Source organism: Fulmarus glacialis, unplaced genomic scaffold (genome assembly GCF_000690835.1).
Source record: "Fulmarus glacialis isolate BGI_N327 unplaced genomic scaffold, ASM69083v1 scaffold14219, whole genome shotgun sequence".
In the NCBI taxonomy this organism is placed as follows: Eukaryota; Metazoa; Chordata; class Aves; order Procellariiformes; family Procellariidae; genus Fulmarus; species Fulmarus glacialis.
Window position 1 is genome coordinate 54,036 of NW_009233989.1, and position 11,492 is coordinate 65,527.

Genomic DNA, 11,492 nt, shown 5'->3' on the forward strand with positions numbered 1-11,492 from the left:
GCTGCCAGCAATTTGCCTCAGTTCCCTCCGGGAAGGAGGTGCCTTTGATCAGGTAGGCAGCAGTTGCTTCGTACCCGTGTAATCCCTCGATTTCTCTACCGGTTCTGCCAGAAACCACTAGCAGTGTGTTTGTGGCTTCAATAAGTTGTCTACCGGTGGCCTGAGACAATCCCTCATTTCATGTAAGCTACAGAACAGCCTTCAGAAGTGGCCATCTGTTACCGCTGCCCTATGACAGATTTGAACGCGAGACCTCGCAGTGAAAGGCTCTCTGCTATTCCCCTGAGCCGGCTGATCTCTTCCCTTCCACCCCTTGCCATCAAAAAGAAAAAAAAAAAAAAAGCTTTGTACTCTCAAGCATTAGGGGACTCTAATTGGTGTGTGCACGACAGGACCACTGCATTTAAACGATGAACGTATAGCTAATGGAAGCTGAGTTTTATTGCTGGCATAAATATAGTATGTTCAACTCCTTTGAAGTCAGAGGGATCAGCGTCTGGGGGTGTTTGTGTTCCATTATACACCACCAGTGAATTTGGCTCATGGTTGTTTCCTGTTGCTCTAACCCACAGATACCTTGCGATGTCTTCGGCCACATCTTCTCGCAGGTTCCTGGTACATTTTCTTTGCAAAAAAGGGTCCGAGTCGCACTTCCAAATAGGATTTAAGTGTTAAGAGGTTTGAAGTCCTGCGGCAAATTAACAAGACTTGGACTTGGCTGGGTTTTAGGCTTTCTGCTTGTTTGCTGCTGTCAGAGACATGCTTTCTCGCTTCTGGTCCAGACGGACCTGCGGTCTGAGACAGAGCAGCCAGCTCTGTTCCTGCAGCCAGCAAGCGGGACTCCGGTCTGAATCATCCACAGCAGATGCAAAGCAGAAGGGATTCTCCAGCCACCACAGCTCCTTTTGCTCTTGGGAAGCGGTTTCTGACCTGTTCTGTCCTGCCCCGGGAAGCGACAGGACAGGCTGTTACACAAGCGGCTGCTTGATTCTTCTTGCAGTTTTTGTCCGTGCGGGTCCGTGTGCCACGAGTCTCCCCTTTGCGGGCCCCTGCGCACCCGGGGGGAGACCCACAGGGAGAAAACACCTGGAAGTCCCCTGGTTTCTGCGAAGTGAATGATCGTTTCTCTCCCTGCACCCATCGTTGCCTTCTCTAGGCGTGCAAAGAGGCTTCCTACCACCCAGCCTGCATGGCTCGGGCTCTGCCCGGATGCACAAATGTTCTGTGCCTTCAGCCACCAGGCCAGAGTCCAAGCTTTTTTTTTTTTTATCAACAGATGTGCAGAGTTTAAAAGGGAGGAATCTGCCAGAGGCAGTAGCATACCAAGAATAAGTACTCTCGGGAGCGAGAGGTAGGAACCCATCCCACCTGCCGCGCAGCCCGGGCAGTGGAAGACGGTGGTGTGCGAAAAAAGGAGGAATGTGGACTGTAAAAACTTGCTCTTTACACGATACGTTCCACGTCTGAGTCGTGTATTCGCCGTGATTTATTGCTTACTTTGCTGAGGATGGGCCAGGTCCTACACGGGGGGACGAGGGGGGGATCTGTGCCAAATGGGTCCCTTGTCCTATAAAGAAGACAGGCTGCAGACACCAAAGCACTGTGACACTTAACACCGTTGCAACAAGGGTGTGTGCTGGTTTGTGGCAGGGATGCTTTTATAGCTAGATTTGAAGGGTATGCTTTGAAGAAGAGAAAAAAAGGACCCTTAAGTTGTGCATCTAGCCCTTTTTTCCCCCCAAGGAAAAAAGAAGAGTGCTTACCTCCTTGTAGCTAGTGCGGGAACTAGTATAAGGTAAGGCTCCAGCAGAGACACCAGAGTTGCAGCTTTCCGTTTCTGCAAGGTAAAACTTTGAACGCCTTCCCGAGGCGTTGTCCTCCTCCAAAAACTGCGCACTTTTCTTGGCTGGGTTCATGTCACCTCTCTTGGGTTAAGACCACGATTTCCCCCAGTGAAGAGGTGCGGGGGCCGGGAGTGGGGCGCTGGGGGAAAGAACCCATCACTTTGGACCCGTTCGTTGGCCATGAATGTGCACTCTGTTGTAGCAGAGAGGCTCCCGCTGAACAAGTCAGGGAAATGCTGGGAAAATGTTTTTTAGATGAAGCCAGAGACTATCTGGTTACGGATTACCTTACTGCCAGAACAATAGCTGCTTTATAGCTCCGTGTGCTAAATGCTCTGTAGTATACGCTAATGTTCGTGTTCACATGTGATCTATCGCGCAGCGTATGAACTTGTGAAACTCATTGAGGTCTGAGTCTGTTGTAGCCTTAAAAATACATTGAGCTCCTTTCAGAGACCAATGAAGCCAAGTGCCTGGATTTCATGAACTTTCTAGCCTCGTGCTCTTGGGATACATAGAAATGCCACTTTGGCAGCCATTTCTGCTTCTCATTCATTTCTCATCCCTCATTACTCGGGGAATAGTGGAGAGCTTTATTGGAGGTGGCCTTAGCTTCTCCAAGATGGATTTTACTACTCGCACTTCTGTGCAGCCGTTTCTCATCGGGCCTCTGTGGTCCAATTAAGCCATTCATCTAAATATTTGCAAAATACAGTACCAATATCTGTAATTATCTTATACTTGCCTCCCACTTACTCTACCTCCCACTTATGCACGTAATGTTCTGTGTAGAGGTAGGAATATTTAAGTTACTGTGCCTAATATTGGGGTATTACTCATATGTGGACATTAATTTTTTAATTCACCTAGTAAGCAAAAGGATGTATTTCGTATGAATACATTAATTATTCCACTTATTGCCCTCCCCCCCCCCCCCCCCAACTGTAGTATTTGGCCTTTGTTCAGCCTTTTACACTTGCATTTTATTGTCAGGCTTCCTAGCAGCAGACTATTCAGGTTGCAAGTGGAGCCTAGCAGAGAGTTCATCAGGTGAGTGGATTTTTGTGGTGGTAGTTGGAATAATGGGATTTAGCTGGTATTGCCACTTGTTCCTTTAGGTTCCTGACTATGTGGTGTTTCTTGGGATTAAAGGGGCTATATCTATCTGCCTTTTTCTTTTTTTTTTTTTTTTTTTTTTATTCCCCCCCCTTCTTTTCCCATCTCATACGCCTCCTTTCACACTTTCAAGGGGAAGGTATCAGACGTCGATATATATTTACATCCAGGCATCTTGTAATGGCTGTCTCAGCCGCTGCTCTGTGCCTGGACACTGTTCAGGCTGCGGGGTAGAGGTGCGCATGCCTCTGGGGTATGCTAATATCTCACGCCCCAATCCTGTTAGCCTTACGCAAGCCGAGCTCTCTCATAATTGTTACTTAAGTAAAGAATTAGTGAGGAGCAGGACAGAGCTGGGCTCAGAGCCTGTATTTTAATAACACTCAAGCAGCGGTACTGTGGTGATGGATGGGGTTGTGGGGATGTTGTGATTTTTGGATTTGTAAAATTTGGCTTTTTAAAGGTCATGGACATGACAGAGTTAAAGCAGTAAAGGAGAGAAAACCCCACAAATATACTTTCAGCACCCACCAGCTTTAAGAAACTATAGGCTGAACGTCGTAGCAGAAACCTAAGTAAAGAAGCAGGCTGTCCTGTGTGTCACACAGCACAGGAGGGTAGATACAAGAGCTTGTGTGTGTGTGTGACCACGGACGCTTCTGCCAGCTGAAGTCCATCAGCTTTTGGACTGGACACACCTGACTTCTCATATGCAACTGCATTCCTCTTGCAAGCTATTTATGATTTGCAAGGATGCCCAGAGTATTGTTCCTGCAGAAACTCTGCCAAATAATTATCTACTTCATTAGAATATAAGATATTTCAGTGCTTAAAAAAAAATAATTAAATTTAAATGACTTTATTCTAAAGCAGGCTTTTGTTATTCAAGTAATATAACATTTTATCAATTTTAAATGGTACCCTGCCTTCATTCTCACGGTAACATTTAATAAAACCATATAGGAAATACAGGACCCTAAAGGCTGTTTTTGAAGGTAGGATAAGAATCAGTCTTGATACGCAGTTCTTCCTCTGGAAGAACCCCTGTGGATGTTTATAGCATAGCAGGCAAGTCAGTAAAGTGTTTATGGCAAAAATGTAATAGGGATGCCTGTTAGATGATTGTCCAGAAACTCTAAGGTGCTGTATTGCCCGCTTGTCCAATCATCGGCTTAATATCTGATTTCTCGTAAGAGGAGGAGACTCTAATTTATTCTTAGGTGTTTCCTATCTCTACTTTCTGAGAAACTTTGCACTGATAACGCCTGTCTGCTCCATCTGTTTTATTAACAGAAAACAGATCGTGAGGAAAGGGAATCCCAACTTGAGCAGACATTAAGGGTTGCTGTACTTTTTCTATTTTTAACTATGTTTCCTATATACATGATTGACCATGATAGACTGCTAATCTTATCAGGTGTGCCCTTCACTCCACAGCAAAGCCAGCCGATCAAGGAAGCTTAGAAGGGTTATTCGCTAAGCTTTCGTCTGTGGAGTCCAGTAAAAAAGCTTTCTTTCACAGGTAGACACACACACTCCTCGCGTGTTTTGTCGCCTCTTCTACACCCCAAATTGGCTTGGTTTTAGGGTGACTTACCCTGGGGACCCAGCACTAGTGTGTGAGGTCTAGGTAAGAAGGGAGCTTGAACAGAACACAGCTTTATTCTTCCTCAGCCGATGTCCAGGTCCTGTTATCAAGCTCTAAATTCACCCTCAACACCTCATGAAGGGGAGAAGGAGGGACAGGTAACCTTACGTAAGACACAAGGGCTGAAGGCATGAAGCTAATCCACCGTCAGGATACCAGACTGCTGCTTTGCCTTCTTTCCCCAGCACTCCATCCATGGAAGTTTTCAGTTACATCAAAATGAGGATGAAACAGAAGACCCGGGATTCCAGATTAATCATTTCCAATGTTAAAAATAATTGCAAGTTTTTCCTTATGTTACTGTCCTCGCTGCAGATGATTGCAGATGGAAGACTTCTGATATGTCAGGAAAGGGCTGCAAAGACAGAGGTGCATGGCAGTTGTGAAGTGTCATCAGTGAAGGAGACGTTTGTTACCGCTACTTGAAGACTATGGGTCCTTGCTGTGCCAGGGACAAGTCTGGGTATCAGGTTGGCTCACTGGGGTCTTCCTCTTTCCATGGAAATGCTGGGGCTCCAGAGGAGATAATTCCATGACCATAGCTGAGTCCCCATCTGTATGTCACTTGATAGGTTGGGCTGTCCCCTCCAGCAACAGAGACTCCTGTATATCAGGAATCCCAGCCCCAGTGGTTTTGTCTCAAAGTACTACAACTTAAAAAGAACTCCAAAATAACCAACCCAAAACAAACCCCAAAAACTCAAAACCCCCAAAAGCTTTGGAATCATCTTCAGGGATCTTGTTAGTCATTTGACAAGGGAGAGTGGTGTCCTCTAGGTCATCTCTCTGGGATGAAGACTGGGCTTATGTATTCTCTTGGATTGTATATCGAACGAAGTGGGAGGTGCAGACACACCTGCCCTGCTGTGGTCTGCTGAAAGGAGCCACAAGTAACCGAGTGGTCCCTTTGTAAGGATGGATTGTCTTCCTCTGCTGTAGAGGCAAAGGTAAAAGACCAAGAAATAAGGGAGATTAAGCCAAAGGTGTTTCAGATCTTGGCTAAGCTGTGACCCTTCCCTCCTTGTAGAGAGGAAGAAAATAGAAATGTATTAAAGATGCTAGTGCAATGAGGTGCCCTCTCACAGCTAGAGAAGGAAGGTTCCTCTCTGACTGAGACTTGGGGATAAATAAAAAACCAAACATCCAAACTTGGCTTTTAAAACAACGCAAAATACCAAGCATCTAGCAGTCTTTGCTGAAGTTAAATGAGTGGGAGGAACACTGAGCCATATAAGCATGGTGTTGCATCCTGGCCCGTGCCTTTCGGATGGTGTAGGTCTGGAGGTCCCAGATCAACCAGGCTTTATGGGTCACTGAGACAGCAGCTCCTGTTGCTCTGAATGAGCAGAGAAGGAAAGGTCATTGAAACAGAACAAGAGGAGCCAAGGCTAAGGAAAGAACAAGTCACTGACAATATTAAGCAGGTAGGTGACACCCAGGGACAGTCTGAGAGACTGAGATGTGATCATGAAGATGGGGCCGATGCAGGGAAGGAAATAGTGGCTCTAAACTGTCCTTCCTACATCCCATGCAGTTGTTGATGGAAATGTTGCATCTTGTTTTGTCTCCTGTGCTTATCTTCTGTTCTAACGAAAAGTCAAGGCTATGATGTAACCTACTAGATTGCAACACTCGCTTTAGTGCTCCATCTGCGAGCTGCCATGACTCAACTTTGCTATCAAAACTTCAGGTGCCTTGTTACATTTCTCTTTGTTGTGGTTTTGACCGGAGCGGCTCTTGAAAAGACAGATGATGGATGATCTTGAGGTATGCTTGTGGTCAGCAAGCAGAATAAGGACTGCAGCTTTTTTCAAATTATCATTTGGTGGAACAATTTTTGTGTTTTGAAATGAGTGGCAGAGAGGATGTATAGGGAAGAGCTGTGGCTGTTGTGTGCCTAGAAAGTTCCCAGAGCTTAAATCACTGCATGGGTAATTTGTCAGTAAGCCATTTCTGATGGTGAAAATCCTTCCAAATACCACCTTGTCCTAAGAGACATCTAATTTGAGTTAGTCATTGATGCTCTAGCAGAGAGAGAGAGGAGCATGCTTTCAGAAGACAGTTCGTCTTATCTTAAAGTAGGTGCCTGTGTTAAGAGATGTCTTCTGCTTCCTTTGTCACCATTGAGTGTGGTAGGATTCCTGAAATGCTTGATTTCTGCAGCTGACTTTGGGTGAAATCCCATCCATGGTGTCACGTCAACACCTCGTATCTTAAGGGACACGTCTAGTTTGCGGATGTTTCTTCTCTACGGTCAGAGGATTTTTCAGGGTAACGTGACTTTGAGAGCACTCATTTTAGCTGGTGTGATTTGAACTTGTAGAGATGTGTTTTGTTTTTCTGAAAATACATGCTCATGCCCATTGCCTGTCCCTCCCCCCTCTTGCCCCTCTTGAAGGCCTCTTGAGTCAGTCCCCCAAAAGGGAGGTGGTCAAGATGATAATTTCTGGAAATCTTGGCAAGCCAGGTTCCCATGCAAAGCAACGTGGATTTAATAAAAATCTGTTGTGGGAGCTTTTAATGTGCATGCTGAACAGTGCTCTTTTGTTTTAGTGGTAACACACCAGGTAGTCTCCAGCACTGCAGTTATCTGTTTTGGTGAGGATTTTGCTCCAGGATTCAGTTGAAGGACACAGTTGCTCTGCAGTTATTTAAGTACTGGTGGTTGTGCTACCTTTATTGTAGGCAACGATACCTGCCTTGTTGCCAGAACACATATGTGACTGCAAACAGCTGGACAGAGCTGCTCGATATCCTGTTTGTATGACTGTTCTTTTTAAAACCGGTAGCAGTGAAGCGTAACAGAGTCCCTTCTGTTTTGCCATGTTGCTAAAAGAAATTGTACATGGCTGGGAGAATGAGGTGTATCCCGTGGTTGACTACGAACCAAGTTTACTGTCAAGAAATACCTCTAGTGCTAACTGATTTGTCCAGTATGTCCTAGTGCTGTCTCAGATTTGCTTATTGGTGACTCTACCATCAGTGGACCAAAGTTTCTTTACATAAAATGGAGCCTGCAAAATCTTGTTCACATTACTAGGCTGAAAGGAATTCAAGTGATTGCTTACACCAACCCCTTGCCTGAGCCAGCATCAGTCTTAGCTGGCTCTAAAAGACCTCCAGTGATGGAGACTTTGCTCCAGAGCTTCACTAACCTTATGTTTAGCGGTTGTCTCTTCGCCCGCCGCCCCCTCTAATATCTAGTGCAACTTTCTGTGCTGCACTTCAAGCTCATATCTTGTTCTGTCCCACTGTGGAAAAGATGATCAGGTTATTCCCTTCTTATTTGCATCTTGAGGTATTTACAGGTTGTCCTATGTATATAGATAAAAGCATCCCAGTGCCCTTTCATTGTGCTGCCCACCGAGGGCAAATGTTTCATTGTTTGGAGATCCTCTAGCGATGCATTTCCCTGCTTGATTTTTGTGCATTAAAATCTGCACACTGGCCATTTTGAATTGTCTATAAGAATTCTTCCATTGTGTCTTCAAAAGTCGCCTTTGGCTCTGAACAAAATGTAGCAATGAGATGGTATCTGCTGACCTGTGTGCTAGGGCCCTGTAGTGCATTCCTGAGCACAGGAATTTTGGTTGGATTGCTCAGCCCCGTGCCTCCGGAGGAGGGGAAAAAGAAGCTGCAGGAATATCTACCGTGAAATAATACGGCGGGATTGTGCTAAGCCAAGTTCCTACTAGTTTCCCCTCAGTGCTAGCTGAGAAGACTGAAGCAAGCAAAGCCTTCTGAATGAGGTGGTGGTCAACGGCCAAGAAAGTCCAATGGAAATTTCATTCTTTTTAGCCTTCTTCATTGTTGGTGTGAGCACTGTAAGGCCTTCAGAGCTCTAGCAGGGGTCTGAGGGACTTGTAAGACCGCTCACCATGGTCTCCTGACTCTGCAGTGCTTGCAGATGTTCAAAGCAAGTGATAAACCTGACAACTTTCAGCACTTAACCCTTCGGTGTCCAAGAGAACAGAGCAAGATGTATCAACTTTGGCATCCGTTGCATCGGATATGCTTTCTCTCAGTGCGGAGTGTGCTTCTGGTGCCAGTGGATCCCCAAGAGCAGCACCAGCTACGGCTGACTGTGACTCATGGCTTCTGACGATTTGAAATGGGCTTTGGATTCCTTTTGGAAGGGGACATGCAGTTCTCGGTTGGGGTCCTGGTTTTTCATAAGATTATGTTGCCTAGCTAAAAACCAGATGGTGTCCTTTGCTCTGTCAGGGGCTCCAAGGTGATCGCTGAAGTCATTGTGCTTTTTCTATTTTGCCCCGTAAAAGAAATCCCAAGAGCAATACTTCTGTGCTACTTCGCGACTCCAGACCTGTGCCCCTTACTCCTCCATGCTCCGCACTCAGAGCAGTGTTTCTTGTGGCTTCACAGCTTTTACAACCATAAACTCACCTCTGTTAACAGCACCCCTCTCAGTTTCTTCCTTCACCTTTCAACACACCTGAGGGTGTGCTGGAAAAGTTTGCACCATTTCTCCTTCCCCCTCTCGGTGGGGTTAGGCTGGCTCGGTACCGCAGAGTAGGGCTGAGCATTGCTTGAGACTCCTGGCTCCCTGATGCAGGAGCCAAATGGTAATGCTGCTCCATTTGCCTTTTGCTTGCTCATAACCCTCCCTTCCAGAGGCTGTTCCCACGGGAGTTTCCTTTGGCAGGAGATCAGCTCTCTGTTGTAGTTGATACTACCAAAGAAGAGGATTTTGCACTTTTTGAAAGAAGAGAAGACTCTTTCCTTTCTTGAGTTGATGTTCAAGATGGTAACAGTGGCTGCTGCTGTCTGGTCAAGAACGGGGCTGGTTCCTGTCTCCTGATCCTCCAGGACTTTGCTCTTGTGTTCCTGTTTGAGCTTCACACAGAAAACGTTACATGTGAGGTCCTTTCCATCATGTAGAGGGCCATGCCAAGACATTCACCAGAGGAGCCCATCTCAGCTGGGAAGAGGACATCTCTCACTCAGCAAGTGACTGGCAGCTGAGAGGTCCCTCAAGATTACACACTGTTCAGTTTGTCCCAGCCATTCTGCGTGTCTTTGGGCATTTAAGTGAGGATTAAGCTTTCAGAAGTATTACATTAGGTGTCCATATTGTCCATAAAGGTTGTTGAGACAACTCCTGTCTTGGTATCAGTGAAGACCTTTCTACTCTAGGGTGCATTTCAAGGCTTGCAGAACCTGACTGTCCAGCTGAAAACTCACACTGCTGCCGTAATGGGAGCATACCAAACATTCACAGGACATACGGCAGCAAGGCTCTTCACACCATCTGCTGCCAGATCACAACTTGATGCTTACAGTCCAGCTTCAGACAGAGCTTAGTCCAAGGTTGCCTTGGGTTGTTACGGTTTCCTCACTGAAGGGACCTCCATAGTGGTAGAATCTGCCTTGCCATTCCAACCCATCTTCCAACCATACATCTGGTATGATTGCTTTACACCTGGAATGAGAGATCCACCGAATAAACTTTATTTAGTCTCTTGGCATTTGGGTGTGGAGCCACAGGGGATGTTGGCAAATGAGTCCTCAGCACTTGTCTCCAGGTCAAATAACAGAGCGGTGGGCTGTATCAACAGCCAGGGTAGCGTAGACCTCACCTCATCTATGGTCAGGAAGTAACCAGTTCGTGGAGTTGGGGCATTGAAGAGTGCATCTGCTTGGCTAGTTAGCTATCTGTACTTTGAGCACCTTAGCAGATGGCCTGAGCCACTTTACCAGACACTGAACAGGAGATAAGGATGCTCCTTGGGGAATGGACTCAACCTAAGATACCGGGAAAAAAACAGGATGTCTTGTGTCCCTGAGTAGGACAGTATTCCAGATCCTGAAGGACTGGGAATGTGCCCAACAGCTGGAGACTGGTAGTATCTCTTCCTCGTGCTGCACTTGCTTTAATCTCAAGGGTGAAGAGGTGTTAAAGCAAGGCAGAAACTGGCACTGATGACCCCGGTCTCCTGAGCATCGACTCCTGGATGTCCGGGGTGCTGCTGAACTCAACACCAATTCCCAGGGCACTGAATCATCCCACCCACCCAACCTTCTCCTCCAAAGCCCTTTGTGGTGGTTTAATGCAGTCTCCTGCAATTTAGGATCAAAATGGTTGTTCTTATGCTGCTGCTGATCTGCCCTCCGTGCCAGGTAAGATGTCTCTATCAGCCATCGCATGACTTTTCGCTTCTGAATCCTGTGGCTCTCCGGTCACAGGTAGAGCCTAACCCTTCTTCTTCTGTAAGCTGTAACCTCTTCTCTGCTGAAACAGCAGGAGTTTCATTATCTCCTACGGCCCGTCACAGTCCCCCAGCTAAAATGCAGCCACTAATATCGTCTGACCCGGCATTAGAGTACAGCCGCAGCCGTCTCAGAGTCGATCGACTCTAATCCTTTGATTCATGGTGGCCATCTCAACCCCTAGGGCCTGCCACAGCGCTCCTTCTCCTTTGGCCACCCCTCGTGTCCTGACCCATTCCCCTCCATGGCTGGCAGGCAATGCTGCCCATGCCATAGCCTCCTTCCTAGCAAAGCCAGCTGATCCTCCACCAAAAAAAGTCTTTCCCTGGCATGCTGCAGGTAAGTGAGAGGCAGGACCTCGGTGCTGGCTCTGTCCCAGCTCCCGGCGTAGATACTGTCCTTGCACCCGGCCGGCTGGAGCTGGCTCCTCGTCCCTGCCAAGGACGGGAGGTGCTGGCAGGTAGGTGAGGTTGGTGGCCAGGAATGGGTGATCTGCAGGGGGACGGAGGTGCCTGGGCTTCGTGTCTCACCTACCACTCCTTCCAGAGGGGCTTTTTGGGCAGCTTCACAAAGGGAAAGCAATCGCACAGCTCGGCTGCATCTTCCTGCTTGCCAGGAGCCCGCAGCCGTGGTCTGTGCCGCTCGGTGCCGGATTC

The 11,492-nt window shown here is 47.1% G+C and overlaps 1 protein-coding gene across 1 annotated transcript in view; it reads left to right on the forward strand.

The window, feature by feature from the left end:
• Nucleotides 1–11,492, forward strand: part of NRF1 (nuclear respiratory factor 1) — a 51,319-nt gene that overhangs the window by 36,126 nt on the left and 3,701 nt on the right. Inside the window, 1 exon segment of the mRNA XM_009585510.1 lies at nt 2,838–2,894. Within this exon segment, the coding sequence (XP_009583805.1) occupies nt 2,838–2,894 (57 nt within the window).